The 21596-nt window shown below is 40.1% G+C and overlaps 1 protein-coding gene across 1 annotated transcript in view; it reads left to right on the top strand.

Annotated features, from left to right (window-relative positions):
• LOC136855772 (polycystin-1-like) overlaps positions 1–21596 on the top strand; it is a 55252-nt gene that overhangs the window by 9368 nt on the left and 24288 nt on the right. The window contains 19 exon segments of the mRNA XM_067133129.1: positions 3480–3698; positions 4467–4608; positions 5320–5582; positions 6366–6581; positions 6993–7134; positions 7883–8121; positions 8426–8647; positions 9096–9237; positions 9981–10222; positions 13578–13793; positions 14360–14501; positions 15459–15709; positions 16093–16385; positions 17016–17608; positions 18860–19003; positions 19346–19432; positions 19435–19529; positions 19667–19888; positions 20879–21052. Coding sequence (XP_066989230.1) covers positions 3480–3698; positions 4467–4608; positions 5320–5582; positions 6366–6581; positions 6993–7134; positions 7883–8121; positions 8426–8647; positions 9096–9237; positions 9981–10222; positions 13578–13793; positions 14360–14501; positions 15459–15709; positions 16093–16385; positions 17016–17608; positions 18860–19003; positions 19346–19432; positions 19435–19529; positions 19667–19888; positions 20879–21052 — 4044 coding nt within the window.

Below are 21596 nucleotides of genomic sequence, written 5' to 3'. Positions count from 1 at the left end.
TGTAGGCGTGGCAGTATATATACACTTGTAAAGCATAATCTGTCCATATTTTACCAGTGAACAGGGCCACTTAAGGAAGCGCTCGAAATATATGGTTGCAACGTTCAAATAGTGTTTCATGGAACTTTTTTATCTTCATATTATACTGTTGTATTACAGTAAAAGATATTCATATATATATACATATATATACAGTATATATATATTTATCAGGGCAAAGTTTTTTCATAACAAAAATCCACTAATATATGCTATCAATATAATGTTTTCTCCATAACCTATAAAAAATAGTATATGCTATCTATAAAAAATAGTGGGAAATTTTGTTCGTAATTAAAAAAAATAAATGCCCTAATTAGGTTAGGCCAGGGCATGGTATTCTAGGAAAGGTTTGTTCCCATCGACTAACAGTCACCCTAAAGTTTTCTTCATAACCTATAAAAGTATATGCTGTCAATATAAATTTTCTAAATAACCTATATACGCTACCACTGATAAACAAACATGAGCAACCGAGCCTACACAAGTCACGAGTCAGACGACAACTCACTGCAGTGAAATCAAGCTTTGTTTTCTTATATAACTATTAGTATTATGAAAAATCGTAATCACTCATTAGAATATCACTAATACAAGAAAACAAACCTCTTACTTATTAGATGTGAGAGTTCTGGTGTTGTTGCTATCCCAGCAGACCAGACGAGACAATTCCCGTTGGCTTCGTCCCTCTCTTGTAACAAACTTACGAGACTCAATCGTTCTAATTTCTCCCTCATAAGGGAGGTTCTACCCTTCTCTTGCTTATGGCAATGGAATTGCGTGAATGCACTACACTGTAAGATAATCCGAAAAGGAAATGCGTCACAGAGTACTGGGATATCGCTTGAACCGGAACCAGTTACAATACTACGCAGATGAGATGGTTTATTGTTTGGAACCGTTACCTACTTATATAATTTCACATTTCCGAAAATATGCAGTAAAAATACTTCAAGAAGCATAAATTATTATATGTATACTAGCTGACATGACACACCTGTGATAATGAGTTCAAAATATCGAGATATATATAGATATATTTTTACTTTTTTGATATTTTGTTTGATGTTTTCTTAGAGAACGAACAAGCTCTTATCGTAGAAAATGGATAGTTTTAGTAGGATACTGAAGTAAATTTCTCGCTTTCTACTATCCAGGATTGGCAAGTCATGCAGACATTGTACAGTACGACAATTTGTCGCACAATGTCGCTCATAGGGCGATATCAAGATACATAGATACATATTTACTCAGATATTATATTTTTTTGAGAGAGAGCCAGTTTTTAAAGTAGATAATGTGTATTTTAGTAGGAAAGTAAAGTATATTTCTCACTTCCACCTAAAAAGTCATATAGAATATTTGCGAAAAATTTTCGCTCAATGCCGGAAAATGTGGTGAACAAAAATGTAACAAAACCAACTTAAAATTTTTTTATCAATAATACTTCAGGACATGTTTATTTAGACATATACCAGTCCAAAACTGTAAAAAACTAAAAATCGATCATTTCTCGAAATTCGGCGACGGCGCGCCCTTTAACCAATCAATGCCTACAGTGAATGAAGATTTTGTGCTGTGTGGTACAATGTTTGACAGTAAAATTATAACACATGAGAGAATGCACTCATATACCACTCATTTCATATGTACCACTTAATACCACAGTTTTCTGTGTTGGAATACTGTTGGTGTTTAAGCAAACATTATAATATTATTGTCTGTGTTTTATCTGCCATTCATATTTTCGATTTTGTGTCAGAGTGAACTTATAAATATTTCCGGTTCCAGATGCTGCTTTCTGTTTTGGAAACTGCCAGTTATATTATCACTTTTTAATGTAAAAACTGCCATTGATAAAACCACTGTGTGTCAAAAGCTGCCACTGACAAAACCACTGTGTCAAAAACTGCCACTGAAAAAAACCACTGTTTGGAAACCTGCCGCTGATAAAAACCACTTTTTATGTCCAAAAACTGCCACTGATAAAACCACCGTGTCAAAAACTGTCACTGATAAAACTACTGTGTCAAAAACTGCCACTGATAAAACCACTGTGTCAAAAACTGCCACTGATAAAAAAACTACTGTGTGTCGAAAGCTGCAACTGATAAAACCACTTTTTATGAAAACCACCATGTCGAAAACTGCCACTGATATTATGCAACCAAACACCACCACTTTCAGTTATCAAAATTGACCCTAATGTGACCATGATAACCACAGTCCAAAAAAAAGAAAGAAATAAAATGAGATATTAAAGAAAATAAAGGAAAATAAAAGGAATAACTGAAAGTTTGTAGGGAAAAATACTTATGGTAATATATTTCGGTTTAATTACACAGCTAATTACATCATTCCATTTTATATATATATATATATATATATATATATATATATATATATATATATATATATATATATATATATATATATATATATATATAATTTTATCATTTTCTTTGTTTTTATATATCAAATTTTATCATATAACAATCATCGTTCCTTTTGACATACGCCATTGGCCATTATTGTTCTCATACCCTCGTTACCATTATCATACCCATATTTCCATTACCATACTCATACCCTCATTACCATTATCATACCTACATTTACTATTACCATACCTATGCCCTCATTACCATTATCATACCCACATTTTCATTACCATAATCATACCCTCATTACCATTATCATGCCCACATTTCCATTACCATACTCATACCCTCATTACCATTATCATGCCCACATTTCCATTACCATACTCATACCCTCATTACCATTATCATGCCCACATTTCCATTACCATACTCATACCCTCATTACTACATCATACCTTTCATTATTACCACATCATACCTTATCATTACCATAGCCATGAGCTGTTCATTACACCATTGTATCTGAACATGGGCATTTCCATTGTATCATTATAATTACAACTCGACCACTTTGTCCTCACAGGTCTGTCATTCAATCATTGTACCATTATACCTATATTAACATGATTTCATTATAAGACATTATATAAACATTATATAAACATAGGGGAATTAACAACCGATAATGAGGCATCTTATTGTGTCAGAATTCTGAAATGGAATGGAATGGAATAGAGAGTTTAGGCCAAAGGCCACGCACTGGGCCCTTTGAGGTCATTCAGCGCTGGAAAGGAAATTGGGAGTAGGTAAGTTTGAAAACCTGCACTGTGAATCAATTGTTAGGAGAGGGTTCAGGATAGCCAGATGGAAGAGAGAGAATATGAAAGGAGGGACAGTAAAAGGAACGAAAGGGGTTGCAGCAGCTAAGGGCCTCAGGAAGGAGTTCGAAAAAGCTTCAGAGAAATCCAGAAATTTACAAAATACTTCGCCGTATCCCAAAGCTCCTTCGTATTTTTTTCTCCCCACGTAATTATTCCCAACTCTCCCCGAAAATAGGTCCGAGTCGTGGACCACCTGACCCTGGATGACATTTTGGTCGAGTATGTGAATGAGGCAGACGTGCCGGAATGGCCCACGGAGATTCTGAAGACAGAGGCCGAGGTTAAATTCACCGCTGTGGTCGCTTCCGGAAACGCCACATCGTTCCAGCTGGTCGTTGGAACCGACGAGACCGTCCAAGGAGCTGGTCCTTCCATTAACTACGTGTTTACCTCAGTAAGTAAAGATAATCAGGGCTAATTTCTTTATAATAACTTTGGCATCTCGATTGTTTTTCGGTCCACGAGGCTTTTCTGAAAGATGTGGTTTCAGCAGCTTATCTGTAGTTTTTAGAATCAAGTTTAAGTTAATGTTAACATTTCACAATGTCAGAAATTGTGCACGCGTGATTTTACAAGCATACACACGTGCACATATACATGTGTGTATATATGTATATATATATATATATATATATATATATATATATATATTTACATATATATATATATATATATATATTTACATATATATATATATATATATATATATATATATATATATATATATATATATATATATATTTACATTTATATATATATATATATATATATATATATATATATATATATATATATATATATATATTTTATTTATATATATATATATATATATATATATATATATACATATATATATATATATATATATATATATATATATATATATATATATATATATATATATATATATATATATATATATATATATTATGTGTGTGTGTGTACTAATTCACTTTTAGAAAGTGCTACTGTTTTGATCAGATATCTGTCATAAACAGCAAAAAAAAAAAAATAAATAAATAAAAATAAAAAGAATGACCAAATTCTTACTAATCGCATAACATAAACATAGCTTCTGCAATTACATTACAGAGATACATTTTAGTGTCCCGGGAAATATCCCTGCATGGCGAATGTCGCTCACGAATTGTCCCTCTTACAGGCTGGAAATTACACCGTCCGAATGACGGGCTATGGAGAAGCAGGGGCATCCCCACCTGCAGAAAAGGTCGTGGTCATATATCGTCCCATTTCGCGGAATGACTTCGTCATGAATGTCTCTGAGTTGGTCGTGTGGCCAGAAGGTAAGTTACAGCTGCTAGGACTACTACTACTACTACTACTACTACTACTACTACTACTACTACTACTACTACTATAATAATAATAATAATAATAATAATAATAATAATAATAATAATAATAATAAGATATTTGATATAGCACTTCCACAGCACAGACCATAGAGTTTAAGCTCACTCGCTCAGATGTAGACCCACTTTCATTTATATCTTTGTTTACTTATAGATTTCTATATTTTCTCTAGCTATCAGTTGTTCCTGTACAGTTCCCAGTTAGTCTGTTCTCTCATTTTTAATTCCAACTGCTGTTATTTAAAGAGTTGTTTTCATTCATTACAAGAGAGAACCTTTGATTTGCTACCCTATCGTCAATTGTCACAGAGGTACTCACTCCACCGAAAACTCCACTGAGTCGAACCGTCTTACAAACAGGAAAGAATATATATATATATATATATATATATATATATATATATATATATATATATATATATATATATGTATATATATATATATATATATATATACCCAATGAATATCATCATATATTTGTTTATTTTTGCTATTCAAAATACACAATCTCCGTTCTTTTGAGGCCGAGGCCAGGCCGGTAACCTATGAATGTTATACACATGTATACATCTTCATTCGTAACCTCTGAAAGTCATGTATAGGCCTATGTATGCATTTTCATCATTTATTTATTGACTTCAGGCAAAGCTGAGGTCACCATCACCCTGATGTCCTCTGGGGAACTTCCTACTTATGTCTTTGGTTACATCGCCTGGGGAGACGATGTCCAGGAAGGGGACATACGAGGGAACACTGAAGAATTTGACCTGAGTGACGTCACGGCTCCTGGAAACACAGGGGGGTCTGTTTCCAGAGTTCTGGAATACAGCTTCGGCCGTTCTGGCATCTACAACATGACGGCTTGCTTGAAGAACAATGTGTCTGTGGTATTCGCTTCAGAGCAGGTGAGTTGCCCTTGGAACTGAATTGAATTGAATATATAGAATTTAAGGCCAAAAGGCCAAGCGCTGGGACATGTGAGGTCATTCAGCGCTGGAAAGAAAATTGAGAGTAGGTAGGAAAACCTCTTTGCAGTTGCATTATGAAATAATTGTTAGGAGAGGGTTAAGGATAGCAAGATGGAAGAAAGAGATTATGAATGGAGGTACAGTAAAAGGAATGAAGGGGTTGCAGCTAGGGGTCTTAGGAAGGGACGTTGCAAAGAACCTTTAATAATGCCTACAGTGCACCCGTGCGAGGTGCACTGACGGAACTAACCTAAAGGGATCACTTGCAATGGAAAATGATCAGCCTTCCTGCGTATTACTGGAATTATTCTGACTCCTTGGGCGTACCTGCAATTACTTCAGGTGGCCAGTAATAAAGTCACAGGAAAAAAGTCACAGAAAAAAAGTCACGATTCTGGCTAGGAAAAAGTCACATTAATTTATGGTGGCCGGCAATAAAGTCACAGGGGAAAAATTACTATTTCTTGGAGGTCATTGTCGTTATGATATTGACAGTCTTTTGTTTATGTTTTCACGGAAATCCCCAACGGACTTTACTAAACACGCCACAAAGGTGGGTACATACCAAGGGTTAAAACCCTTGGGGGTCACTGCCTAGGAAAGATTAATGTGACTACCTGGAGTCCTTTCTTCCAGACTGAGCTTGATTTGATGACCCACGTCTGATCTGTACCTTCAACACAGAGCATGAAACTTCACCTAGGTCTCCTTTCTCATCAGATTCGCGTCATCAACCAACTGACCCTGAGGGCTGTGACGGTGGAATATTCGGACGAAACAGAGAGCCCTGACTGGTACACAGAGGTCTTCAAGACAGCTGTGAACTTGAATATCACCGCCATCGTCGACACAGGTGTTGTGGAGCAGTTCATCCTGAAAGTGAATGGAGACCTCCTGCAGAATCCTGGGCCATCTTTCACCTACGCCTTCGACCAGGTAAAAGAAAGAAAGAAATCAAGGCCATCAGATACTCTAATGGCGTGCAGGTAAAGATTTTAATTGAATATAGAATTTAGGTCAAAGGTCAAGCGCTGGGACCTATGATGTGGTCATTCAGCGCTGAAATGGAAATTGACAGTAAAAGGTCTGAAAGGGGTAACAGGAGGAATACCTTTTGCAGTTGCACTGTGAATCAATTGTTAGGAGAGGGTAGAGGAAAGGTGGAAGAAAGACAATATGAAAGGAGGTACAGTAAAAGGAACGAGTAAAAGGAGCGAAAGGGGTTGCAACTAGAGGCTGAAGGCAGGCTGCAAAGAACCTTAAGTAATGCCTATGGGGAGCTTCTTTAATGGAATAAATCTTTGTGATCTTCGTGACCTTAAGACTTTCTCTCTCCCTCACACACAGGCTGGAGAATACAACATCACAATGAGGGCTTTGGGCGAGGCCGGAGAGTCGCCTGCCGTGTCGACAGCCATAATGGTTGCAAGACCTCTTCTTCAGGAGAACTTGAAGTTGGTCGTGCCTCCTCTTGTCGTCTGGCCTTCAGGTAGAAAGGTCTAGGTTGTTTTTGCTGTATGATTTTCACTGGGCATGTTTAATTCAAGGAGAAAAGAATAGAATATAGAATTTAGAAAGGCCAAGTGCTGGGACCTGTGAGGTCTTTCAGCGCTGAAAGGGAAATTGAGAGTAGAAAGGCTTGAAAGTTGTGACTGGAGGAAAACCTTTTGCAGTTACACTATATGAAACAAGTATTAAGGGCTGAGGATAGCAAGATGCAAGAGAGGGAATATGAACGGAGCCACGGTAAAAGGAATGAAAAGGGTTGTTGCAGCTATTAGCACTTTCATTTGAAACTTAAACACTTTCATCTGGAAGTAAAGAAGCTTTCACTTTCAGAAAAGCAAGCAAATTCAAAAACTTCGGCGCAAGCGAGTTTTTTGTACAGCATATAATCAAGGCCACCGAAAATAGATATATCTTTTGGTGGTCTCGGTATATACTATATGAGCCGTGGCCCATAAAACTTTAACCACGGCCCGGTGGTGGCCAATACTATATCGTTGCCAGAAGCACGATTATAGCCAACTTTAACCTTACATAAAATAAAAACTACTGAGGCTAGAGGGCTGCAATTTGGTATACTTGATGATTGGAGGGTGGATGATCAACATACCAATTTGCAGCCCTCTAGCCTCAGCAGTTTCTAAGATCCGAGGGCGGACGGACAAAGTGCGATAGCTTTCTTATACAGAAAACTGAAAAGTGTCATAACATACACATTCTCTCTATTTCAGGCGAAGCTCTGGTCACCATCCACTTGAATTCGACTGTGGAATTGCCCACGGGAATCACAGGGGCTGTCGACTGGGGAGACGGGGATCCAGTCACTCCGTTCGACTGGAAAAACGCCACTGCTCCTGGAATGACCGGAACCGCGTCTGAGGAGTTCGTTTACGTCTACACAAGAGAAGGGAACTTCTCTGTCACAGTCATGGCTGGGAATGAGGTTTCGAAGGCTAATGTTACAGGGATGGTGAGTCATTGTTTCTCTCTCTCTCTGTGACAAGACTGATGCAATGCGCAGGGAACTTGTTCTACAAACAGTGACTTTGTCTTTCTCTCTCTCTCGGATAAGAAAGATATCTTGAATGTTTATGTTACAGAGTGAATTCTTCTCTGTTTCTCTCTCAGATAAGAGAGATATTTTGAATGTTTATGTTATAGAGACAGAGGCTCTCTCTCTCTCTCTGTGACAAGACTGATGCAATGCGTAGGAAATTTAATCCTACAAACGCTAACATCATCTCTCTCTCATGAACGTTGCCCATTCATTCCAGATAAGAGTGATAGACGACCTCACCCTGAACCGCATCGTCGTATCCTACAAAGACCCGACGGACGAACCCGGCTGGAACACCACCTGGCTGAAGACCGGAGTCGACCTCGGGTTCCAGGCCATCCTCGACAAGGGCGACGCCACCTCCTACTCCCTTTACGTCGAGGGCGAGCCTGAACCCATCACCGGTCCCAATTCGACCATCTTCTATAGATTTGCTTCGGTAGGATGCCATGGCGGTCTTTGTTAGAATTTCTGGGGGGTTTTGCCTGGAAGTTTCTCTTCTTCAAGGGGTTTAGGTTATGTTGGGCCAGGTTGTTTAAGAGGATACACTAGAATATGGAATTTAGGCAAAAGGTCAAGCACTGGGACCTATGAGGTCATTCAGCGCTGGAAAGGAAATTGACAGTAGGTAGGTCTGAAAGGTGTAATAGGAGGAAAACCTCCTGGTTGCACTATGAAACAATTGTTAGGAGAGGGTTGAGGAAAGTAAGATGGCAGGAAGAGAATATGAAAGGAGGGACAGTAAAAGGAATATAATGTTTAATTGATTAATTTAAGGAAGTCAATAAGTATCTGTTCCATATGTTGTTCATTTCATAATCGACTCAGTAAGTGATTAATCAAGAAATTTACTGAATAAATAATGATCAAATTCCATCCCTCCCCAGGCTGGGGAATACCACATCAACATGAGCTGCTCAGGGGAAGCTGGCGTCTCACCCATTGTGGTCACCAGAGTCAAAGTGGCGCATCCCATCTCTCCAACCCACCCGACCTTGCGAGTACCAAGCCTCGTCGTCTGGCCTCCCGGTGCGTGACCCAGAAACCTTGACTTTTGTTTATTTGGAATATAGAGTTTAGGTCAAAGGCCAAGCGCTGGGACCCATGAGGTCATTCAATGCTGGAAAGGAAACTGAGAAAGTATTTTATTGCCGAAAATATTCTATTAAAAAAATTTAATTTACTGCTATAAATCACTTTGAGTTAAAAAGAAACAAGTATAATATGCAATCGAGTTTTCTGTACAGCGTATAATGCTATATAAAACTATCAGCTACGACCTTGCAACGCTCAATTACTCCCCAGATGCGGTGGAGTTAGTGTGCATCCCACACCTCCGGAAAGCGCTGCCAGATGCACGAAACCTTAACCTTAAATAAAATCAAAAGGACTGAGGCTAGAGGGCTGCAATTTGGTATGTTTGATGATTGGAGGTTGATGATCAACATACCAATTTGCAGCCCTCTTGCCTCAGTAGTTTTTAAGATCTGAGGCCGGACAGAAAAAGTGTGGACAGACAGACAAAGCCATCTCAATAGTTTTCTTTTACAGAAAACTAAAAGCAACTGCAAATACATGATGAAAACGTTATCTGGTATCATGATGTGGCTTGTGCATGTAGAGAGAATTCAAGGTGCAAGGAGAGTGGAAAGAACCTGTAGAGACAGATATACTGGACTTTAGAGGCTTTCTTGGAAGAAATACTTTAGCATTTATAAGTAGATCTACAATGCTAACTGTAAACTTATCCTCCTGCGTAACCTAACTACCAGGTGCCGCCAACGTGACAGTAACCCTAGGGTCAGACACGCAACTGCCAACTTACGTCGTGGGCTCAATCGACTGGGGCGACGGGGAACCGGAGACGCCCCTCGATTTCACCAACAGCACCGCCCCTTCAGAAGCAGCAGGCCTAGTCAGTCAGGACCTCTTCTACAACTACACGGAACCTGGAGAAGTAACTGTGACTCTGCGTCTTCGAAATCCCGTGTCTCTTTTCAACATGTCTGACAAGGTATGAATGTTACCGCCTGGGGTCAGTCTGCTAGTTTAGGCCTGTGTTCAAGTCAGTGGTGCTTGCGCTTTCAAGATATTGTAGAAGATAGAATTTTGGGTAAACTCGCTACATTCATGGTACGAATTCTCCCAATTTTATGACAGATTTAGGTTTAGGAACCTCAGTGCATCTTGGCTGCTGATGAAGAATAGAATAGAATGTAGAATTTAGGCCAAAGGCCAAGCGCTGGGACCTATTAAGTCGTTCAGCTCTCAAAGGGAAATTGACAGTAAAAGGTTTGAAAGGTGTAACAGGAGGAAAACCTTTTGCAGTTGCTCTATGAGTCAATTGTTAGCAGAGGGTTGAGGAAAGTCAGATGGAAGAAAGACTACGAAAGGAGGTACAGTAAAGGGAACGAAAGGGGTTATAGCAGCTAGGGGCATAAGGAAGGCACGCTGCAAAGAACCTAAGTAATGCCTGCAGTGCACAGCATGAGGTGCACTGAGGGTACGGGAGATAGACCATTAAAAAGGTTACTTTTTTTTTTGGAAATTGAAGAATACTAAAAACTTTATAATAAAAGATTAAAATTATTTTGAAACAAAAAGTGAGCTTTATATTATTTTCAAATTAAGATATTTTTGTAAAGATTTTTAGGAAATGTCTCGATACTTCAGCAATGTCTCCATTTTCAAAAACGATATTAAAGTTTTGTTTGCTATTTGTTTTTTAAAAATATTAACAAGGAAAAATAAACTACAGAAATATATATATAATATATATCATTGCGAATTCACTTCATCTCTTTTACAATCATTGTAATTAAAACTTTTCAGAAGAACGGTTAGAATGGCTCCTACCCAAATTCCCTCTATCACAAACACTGCACAAGCACTCATCAGTCATTGACAGACTTACCTGTAACCAGTTACTCTTAACAAGCACTCAGTACAGTCATCCACAAACATGGGACACGTGATTGGGCCTTTTTGCTACTAGCTACCGGAACTAGACCAGTGAGTCAGACTTACAGAAGTTGGACAGCCACCTAAGGACATGTCAAAAGGGATCTAATAAAAAAGAAAAGGGACCTTTCCTAGATAGGGACCCCCAGGGCTTTTAACCCGCGGTGTATCCACCACCTTTGCGGCATGTTTAGTGCAAGCCCATTGGGAATGACCGTAAAAACATAAACAAAAGACTATAAATATAATAAAGATAATGACCCTCAAGAGATATTAGTCCTAGATAACGACCCCCGAACTTTGCTGGGGTCACTATCTAGGAGGATCCCAAAATCTTGATAAATAAATGAAGAAATCAGAGTGATGGCAGTGAGGGCTGTGGTATATTGAGCTTAAAATTTGCTCCAAGGAATAAATTGCTCCGGATTCATGTTGGTGGCAACTGTGGTACTGAATCATTGTGGTACTTGAATGCAGTACCTCAAAGGTGGCAGAAAAGTGGTGGTACTTGAATGGCAGTATGTCAAAATGGCAGTATATATGTTACAGTAAGACTATGAAACCAGGGATTTCACGAAAATCCCCGAAATTTGCAGGGAATTCGTGAAATCACCAATTCACTTATGGACATTTGATCCCCAGGGGGCTAGTTCTAAACACGGCGAAAAGGTGTAGATGAATCACTGTTTCGCCATGGTTAGTTTAGTACTAGCCCCTCGGAGACCAAATGTCCCTAAGTGAATTGGTGATTTCACGAATTGCCTGCAAATTTTCACAGGCTTACTGTTACATATTATCTTTGGTGGTAGTGAAAAGGCAGTGGATAAATTGGCACTAAAATGGCAGTTAATGATACTAAAGCTACAGAAAATGGCATACAAATGGTGGTACTCGAGTAAAACTACTTAGATTATCATATATAAATGGCGGTACACCAATGACGACGCCTTAAAATGGTGGTACATGAATGTCAGTAATGAAATGGAATCACAAGAATGAGGTTACAGAAATAGTGGTACTTAGGTGGTGGTACATATCTGCTATTACATAAAAATTCTGGTATTTGGTTTACTGTACAGAGTCTGTACTTCAACGGTACAGCATAAATGGCAGTTCTTGAATGGTAGAGATAGAATAGAATATAGGATTTACGCCAAAGGCCAAGCGCTGGGACCTACGAGGTCATTCGGGGCTGAAACGGAAACTGACAGTAAAAAGGTTTGAAAATGTGTAACAGGAGGAAAACCTTTAGCAGTTGCACTATGAATCAATTGTTGAAAGTAAGATGGAAAAGAATATGAACGGATGTACAGTAAAAGGAACGAAAGGGGTTGCAGCTAGGGGCCGAAGGGATGCTGCAAAGTAACCTTAAGTAATGCCAACAGTGCAGTGCATGAGGTGCACTGACAGGACTACCCCCCAAGGGGTTCTTGAATGGTGGTACATAATTGGTAGTGCATGAATGGTGGTATATTTGCACAACAATTTATCAAGTAAATATTATTTTATTTTATATCGGTTTATCCTAAAGAAGTATTTCATCAAGTATATATAACAGCCGAGTGACGTAAGAAGTTCCATTTCAGTCCATAAAAATTGAAAGAAGTATTTTGGATGCATTTGCTAGCCCCACACACTAGCCCACCAATGGCTGTGACTAGCAGCAGTCAGGTAACAACCAGGTACACAATTCAATGCTTGGGACAGCCTACGACTCTCCTCAATTCACTGCACCTCTCCCGGGCATTTTTGGAACTACGTATGATGGATTTTGCACACGAGTGATTATGTCATGCTGTTTATACTTGCATGTTTTCGTTATTTATCTTCGGTTGTACTATAAATTCTTCAAGGAACTATCTCTCTATAATCTCGGATTAACAAAATGGTAAATATGTTAATGCAATTGGTTACCACAAGTGATCTGGGATTGTTAAACTGGTAATCTATTTATGTAATTAACGTCTCCCCCTAAAACTTTTTGTCACTTAAAACTTTTAGAGTTTACAACTTTACAAAATGTACAGCACTTTTAGGTGCTACTTTGGCTTGTTGTCTACACTTCACCTCCGAGGTGCTAGTACTAAACATGTCGGAAGCTCAGTGGGACACCGTGTTTAGTACTAGACCCCTGAGGATCAAAGTATATACACCTATTTCTATATTGTGTGGTCGACAAATTATATTAATAAACGATATCTTTGATCCCCGAGGGGCTAGTACTGAATATGGCATCCCAAGGAGTGTCCTCCATGTTTAGTACTAGCACCTAGGAGTAGGTGACGTATAGATAACAAGCCAAAATAGCACCCACTTCTATTACACCAACAACTACCTCTGTAAATTGTACAGTAATATCAGCAGCAATTCAAGTCTGTACTAATGATGACACCGATATCTTCCCTTAGCTTAATGTTCTTGCCTCCCTCGCCCTCGGGGGAATCCACATCGAGTACGAGAACCCAAGCGACAGGCCAGGGTGGGACACCCCCGTCTTCAAGGCTCACGTACCGCTGAACCTGACGGCGATGGTCCAAACCGGTCAGGTGGAGGCATACAAACTCCAGATCGGGAACGAGACGATGACCAGTCAGACGCCTTCTCTTGTTTACGCTTTCCTATCCGTAAGTTTGCCGCTGTCTTCTTCTTCTTGCATTTCACTCAAGGAGAGAAAGTCATACCGTACCTTTTCTTGCACTCTTGTTGTACTTTGTTTTTATTATAAGCAACCCTCTGAGTAACTACAAGTAGAGGAATGTATATCAATGGGTGTTGATATCATTTTCTATAGTGTGTCCCAATCTCACTTAGGTATTCTCATTTTGGGGGCGCATTCACTGCTTATCTATGGGGACCCTCACCCGCCCTTGATACCCGAGAAAGTACTTTGAAGTTTGAAATGAATCACGGACTGATAGAAAACGTTCTTTACAAGAGTTTCTGTTGTGCAACCATATTTTTGTTAAGCGGGGAAGTCTGTAAACATTACATGTAAAATAATTACAGGGCCTGTGAATGAATATTGACTTGCACTTCTCACCTTAAGTTTGTTAGGCATTTTTGATGACCAATAGCCTTTGTAAACCTCTAAATCTAACCAAACATAGCATACAATTATCCTTTATTACTGAATGCTTCATAACCACCTCTTTTGAACCTTTTCAAATATCTTTAATCTTTTGTGGAAAAGGCGGGAGATTACGCCGTTACAATGCAGGCCACGGGAGACGCGGGAGATTCCAACGTTCAGTCAGCACTCGTCCGAATCGCTCAACCACTGACTATGGATAATGCTGCCATTGAGCCTCCGGAATACATCGTCTATCCTCCAGGTAATCAAACATTTGCTTTTATGACGGACACGTAGTCAAAATTACATATATAACGTCTTCAACAATTCATACGCATTTTGAGATTACTAAAAATTTTTAGTAGTAACTGAAGTCGCTGTCATTGAAAGAATGCAGTGCAAGTCTCATATACCGATCATCCATCGTTGGTGACAGTTATCCAGGAGAGAGTTGTCCCCATCAAATGTAGCTTTAAGACTGAAACTACTTTTTGTCAAATTGTTTTTTGTGTTTTGTATGTGTGTATATATATATATATATATATATATATATATATATATATATATATATATATATATAGATGCATAGATAGATATGAAATAAATTCATATGAACTATAAAAATTCTTCTCACAACGCAAATGAAGTTTTTCCGGTGTGACCATACGTCTACCAATGAAAGTTTTAATAAAGGCAAGACATGACATCTATGGGTGAGCTTACCACCAGCATCACTGCCCCTTTAGCAAGGATAATTTTTATTACAATCATTTTTTGGTGCTACTTCGGCTTGTTATCTTTGCGTCACCTATTCCGAGGTGCTAGTACTAAACATGGCGGAAGCTCCTTGGGACACCATGTTTAGTACCAGCCCCTCAGGGATCAAAGCACTATATACAGCTATTTCTATATTGTGTGGTTGACATATATATTAATAAACGATATCATCGTGTGGCCGTCTACTTTAAATTTACCGTACGTCGTTTAGTACTAGCATCTCGGAGTAGATGACACATAGATGACAAGCCAAAGTAGTACCCATTTTTTAATGAACTTTGAAGTCCAGTGTTACCACCTCTATACCAGGATAATTTTTAATCCGATCATAACAGTCATAATTTACCGAAATTATTTTTACTGTCATTAATATCCAACTTTTATGAACAGCCATAAACCAGTGTTGCCATCTCGAGGGTAACTTTTTCTTCGATCATTGCAGGAAGCCTGAACGTCACTCTTAGCCTGACAGCATTTATGAATGAAGTTGCCACCAACGTGACAGGCTGGATGACCTGGGGAGATTCCCCAAACAACACGGAGATGGTGGAAACCGACCTTGTGGAGGGCACGGGTCCAGGTGTTCCTGGACCTGTAAGCCTCGTTTTGGAACACCAGTACTCGAGTACAGGACAATTTGCCATTACGTGGTTCTTGAGGAATCCAGTTTCGGAAATCAACGTCACCAAGAATGTAAGTACTACTTGGGTGGTATTTCGGCTTGTTATCTAAGCGTCACCTACTCCTAGGTGCTAGTACTAAACACCATATGGTAAATATAAAGTAGATAGCTGCGCTAAGATATCGTTTATTAGAATAATTCGTCAATCACACACTATAGAAATGGGCGTGTATAATACTTCAATCCCCGAGGGGCTAGTACTAAACACGGCATCCCAAGGAGCTTCCGCTATGTTTAGTACTAGCATACTAGCACCTAGGAGTAGGTGGCACGTAGATAACAAACCAAAGCTACTAGCACCTATTAAATTTTATAATTTAGACTTTTTTTGTGTCTTAGAATTAGAGAGAACCTGCCTTCATCTTGATAACATTTTAATTTCATTTTTAACAAGATATTGTTTACAGTCATTAACCGTTTTCTTACGCGGCGCCCACTCACCTCCCTCCCGAAGGTAACCATCCAACGTCAGATCGAACTGGGGCCTCTGCTGGTGCAGCCTGCGGAAGAGGTGCCCTCCGTGATGGAAGGCTTCTACCTGCCGGGGCAGACCGTCAACATCACCCCGACATCAGTGGTCGGGAAGGCCGAGCGATTCATCCTGTCGGTTCCCGGGATGGAGGACTTCGTTCAAGATCGTGCGGAATTCCTCATCTCTTTCGCTGCTGTGAGTTTGAATTTTTATCTGTTTATTTATTGATTTCTAAAATTTATTTGTTCTTTTTATAGTTTTCTTTAAAAGACTACTGAGATGGCTATTTGTCGGTCCGTCCACTCTTTTTCTGTCCGCCCTCAGATCTTAAAAACTACTGAGGCTAGAGGGCTGCAAATTGGTATGTTGATCATGCACCCTCCGATCATCAAACATGCCAAATTGCAGCCCTGTAACCTCAGTAGTTTTTATATTATTTAAGGTTAAGGTTAGCCATGGATCGTGCGTCTGGCACCGCTATAGGTGCCAACAACACAGGCCACCACTGGGCCATGGCTGAGAGTTTCATGGCCTGTGGATGAGAGTTTCATTAGACTCTCAGCCACAGCCCATGAAACTCTCTGTTGCATCCCATGAAACTCTCAGCAATGGCCCGGTGGTGGCCTGTGTTGTTGGCAACTATAGCGGTGCCAGACGCACAATCCATGGCTAACCTTACCCTTAAATAAAATAAAAGCTACTGAGGTTAGAGGGCTGCAACTTGGTATGTTTGATGATTGAAGGGTGGATGATCAGCACACCAATTTGCAGCCCTCTAGTCTTAGCAGTTTTGAAGATCTGAGGGCGGACAGACAAATAGCCATCTCTATAGTTTTCTTTTACAGAAAGTTGAATTACCTACTGATCTTATTACATACACCCCAGGAAAGCGATTACGAGGTCACCATGAGAGCGGAAGGTTCATCCGGGTTCTCTGAGCCCGTCTCGACCTTCGTACGCGTCCGTCAAAAAGTCTCTGGTCTAAGGATGGAAGTATCGCACACCGCCACACGCGTGATGCTGGAAGTAACATTCACGATCGAAGGTCCTCTCCTGATGGGGGGCTGCGTCTCTCTGGACCTCGGGGAGGGAGACGGACGCCTTTTTGGGTGGCGCCAGGCCTCGGGCTGTGAAGGACAGGAGGCTGGAACCGAGGAATGGAGCCAGGCTCCTCTGACGGGAAGGATCACTCTCGTTCACAAGTACTCGTCGCCTGGCGTGTACACGCCCACGGCCCGCTTATTCTCCTTCATGGGCGAAGAGACCCAGGCCTTCCAGATCACGGTGTACGAGAGCCTTCCCTGCTCAGAGCTGCGAGTCTGGATTCCCAGGAATGGGACGCTGGACCGCCCCGTCAATATGACCAGAGCTGATAAATTACGCGTCCGGAGTTCGTCTTCGGTCAACTGCTCAGCCAGCGATTTGTCAATGGAGATTGGTGAGTTTCTCATTTCAGTTCTGTCTTCAGTTACTGCGTGCCATTGAATAATACAAAACAGAGTGTCTCAATAACATGAGCACAATTTTCTGGAACTTTTTTTCTGCCAGTTTGCTCCGATTCCCACTGAACACGTCGAGTACAAACATAGGTTTTTGTTCCAACATCAATACTGTTCGTGTTGTATTTATCTAAAGAGTCTGTTAAAGTACGGGAGCAAAGAAAATTTGCTAATTAATATAAACAACAATGAATTTGTTTTATTAGTCACTGCGAAAGGTCTGGAAATGTATACTGTAAAAACAAAAAGATTTGCATGTACTTGTTTAGGTGGATCACATTGCCACTGATTTCTAATTTGAGAGAGCCCATGTCTGCATCAAAGACTCTCTCTCTCTCTCTCTCTCTCTCTCTCTCTCTCTCTCTCTCTCTCTCTCTCTCTCTCTCTCTCTCTCTCTCCAAACCCTGTGAAAATTTTATTCACAATTCTATAAAATGATCGTGATGTAGAGATAACATCAGACCATATTCCCTCCCCCACTCTCTCTCTCTCTCTCTCTCTCTCTCTCTCTCTCTCTCTCTCTCTCTCTCTCTCTTACGATCAAACATTTTAAATTGGCGCAATTTTCGGCGTCTTTTTCAATCTTTTCACCAATAATTTTACTCTACTGATTTAGAATTGAAGTTCTTAAGTTAGTGAGGATTGTATCCCACAAAATGAACAACGCTCCTACAAATTTTCCCCCCAAAATACTGCTTGCTCGATTCAAAGCCTGGCGGCAAGAAGTCCCCGTAGTGGGTAGCACCGTCAGTGCACCTCACGGGGTGCACTGTAGGCATTACTGAAGGTTCTTTGCAGTGCTCCCTTCCTTAGGACCCTAGCTGTAACCCCTTTCATTCCTTTAACTGTACCTCCATTCATATTCTCTTTCTTCCATCTTGCTATCCTTAACCCTTTCCTAACAATTGATTCATAGTGCAACTGCAAAAAGTTCTCCTTCTGTTACACCTTTCAGACCTGCCTACTCTCTATTTCCTCTCCAGCGCTGAATGACCTCACAAGTCCCAGTGCTTGGCCTTTGGCCTAAATCTATAATCCATTCCAAGAAATATTAGCCCTAGATAACGACCCCCGAACTTCGCGGGGGGGTCATTATCTAGGAAAGATCCCCCGATTCAAAGTCCGGCGCCAAGATGCTGGAAGATGCGACAGAAATGCGCTCATGTAACATCACATCTCCCAATTGACAGAGTGGAAGGTCGTCCGGATCAACGACAGCCTCGAGGTGGACCTCGGGGATACGGATATAGGCAAGGGCGTTCTCTTCCTGCAGAGGAGAACCCTTCACTACGGTATCTACAGGGCAGTTGTCAGTTACAACATCTCCATGACAAGTAGGTGGAATGATCGCCGTATTTTTTCACTGGGGATTATTATTATTATTATTATTATTATTATTATTATTATTATTATTATTATTATTATTATTATTATTATGCAGAAGATGAACCATATTCATATGGAACAAGCCTATTTCTTGATATTATTATTATTATTATTTTATTATTATTATTATTATTATTTCATATGGGACAAGCCCACATGGGCCATTCACTTAAAATTAAAGCTTCCAAAGAAGTAACAGAAGGTAATACATACAAGTTTAACCTCTCTCTCTCTCTCTCTCTCTCTCTCTCTCTCTCTCTCTCTCTCTCTCTCTCTCTCTCTCTCTCCAGACCCGTCATCGGGCATACCCGTGTGGGAATCTCTGGAATCCGAATCGGTGGTGAACGTCAGCAAGAGCGACTTGATGGTGGTCATCGTGGGGGCGGCGCCCCTAAGATACGCAGGGGCAACCTGCAGACGCTCCTTCTGCGCCCTATGCAGTATTCCTATGACCCTGACTACCCTGAGATTCCGGTAAGTCCTTAGCTAACAAGACGAATTGAGCAGTGAAAAGTATGACGAATAATGAGAGAGAGAATTATTATAAGCAGAACCCTGGCTTGGGTCTATAGTATCTCGTTTCATACAAGTCTCTTTCCATTCCACCCAAGCTCGTATCATACGTCTGGTCATGCCGTTTGGTTGGCGAAGAATTGCCAGATCGCAGCGTGACCTCTGACCCCCCGTTGACCCGAGAGCCGTATGAGAACGGCATTGACCACGGAGGATGTTGGGGCGAAGGCCCTGGGTGGCTGACCAATGAGAAGGGCAGCTTTTCCATAAATATCGATCTCTTCAGAACCCTGTACAAGGTCTACGAGATGGCAGTTATCGTACGTAATCTCACGTAATCTTGTCTCTGTTCTTTTAATCAGTTTATATTTTGAACATATGATTATTGATTGCAATACGTTTATAACATTAATATGGATCTTTCCAGGATAGTGACCCCCAATGGTATTAACCTGGTATGTATCCACCCTTGTGGCGTGTTTAGTACAAGCCTATTGGGGATTACCATAAAAATATAAACAAAAGACTGTAAATATCATAAAGATAATGACCCCCAAGAAATGTTAAGATAACGACCACTGTTAGTCACTATCTAGATAATGACCCCAAGAAATATTAGTCCTGATAAACTCTTGGGGGTCACTATCTAGGAAAGATCCCTGTAAATATCATAAAGATAATGACCCCAAGAAATTTTAGTCCTATAACGATAAAAACCCTTGGGGTCACTATCTAAAACCTTTTAGGGTCACTATCACTATCTAGGAAAGATCCATTGATATCATTATCAGCCTAGACTGAAAATTCACCCTGGTCGTCTGTGAAGCATACTTTTGCAAAGACTAGGAAGCTGTCCACATTGACAAAATCTTTCCATAATATGCAGACTTCCCATAATATAAAGAAACTTTCCATATATACAAAAGCTTAACAAACATACATAGAATTTCTTATATACAGAAACTTTCCAAAGACACCAAGGCTTTCCAATTATACAAAAAGTTTTTCCAAAATCTGAGGAGGTTTACTGTTGATGCTGACGAAAGCACTTGTATATTTAGTAAAAAAAAAACAGACCTTTGTTCGTTTCTGTCATAAATATATTTTGGAAGACTTTTGGGTGCTACTTTAGCTTGTCATCTATGCGTCATGAATTCCCGATGGACTAGTACTAAATAGGGGATCCCAAGGAGCTTCTGCCATGTTTAGTACTAGCACCTCAGAGGTTAACGTAGATTCATGGAGCGTAGATAACAAACCAAAGTAGCACCAACTTTTGTCCATAGATGAGACCTGTCCCATTCCAACAGGCCTCGAGCAAAGACGGCCGTTCAGCCTCTTCGTCGGTTCAGATCGAAGTGGTCGAGGGTAACCCTCCGGCTCTGGTGTCGTATTGCAACCCTCCCTGGTTCTGTGTCCAGGTCAAGGGCGCCCAGTTGGTCAACCCAACTAAGCTCATTTTGGAGAGCGATGAAGAAATGGAGGTGAGTCCATCTGTCCACTGTCTCTGTCACTATCTATCTGTCTGTTTCATAACCTGATGTCTGCCTCATTTATATAAAAGCTTGCATCTTTATATCGGATGTTTCCTAGATAGTGACCCCCAAGGTTTTAGTCTGGTATGCATCCACCTTCGTGGCACGTTTAGTAAAAGCCCGTAGGGAATGACCCCAAAAACATAAACAAAAGACTGTAAATATCATAAAAATAATGACCTCCAAGAAATATTAGTCCCAGATTAGTCCCCTTGAAAACCCTTGGGGGTCACTATCTAGGAGAGATCCTTTATATCTCCTGTATAATAGTTTTGTAGGCAATGTTTAAAATATTGTATGTAGTTATGACAGAACTACAGAAGTCTAGAGATGGTTTTTCCTGCTCTGTAGCGCATGCGGATTAAGCATAAGTACTTTTATTGACCTTTTCTTGGCCTTTCATGTTTATATCTTATCATTTGCAGAGACACATTACGCTCTTACTTCACATTTACGAAGTAAAACAATTGTTTTATTTGCCATTTATCCTCAC

The sequence above is a fragment of the Macrobrachium rosenbergii genome, chromosome 33 (genome assembly GCF_040412425.1).
Source record: "Macrobrachium rosenbergii isolate ZJJX-2024 chromosome 33, ASM4041242v1, whole genome shotgun sequence".
Taxonomy (NCBI): domain Eukaryota; kingdom Metazoa; phylum Arthropoda; class Malacostraca; order Decapoda; family Palaemonidae; genus Macrobrachium; species Macrobrachium rosenbergii.
The sequence above is the reverse complement of the archived record's forward strand: the minus strand, read 5'-3'. Positions and strand labels throughout refer to the sequence as shown.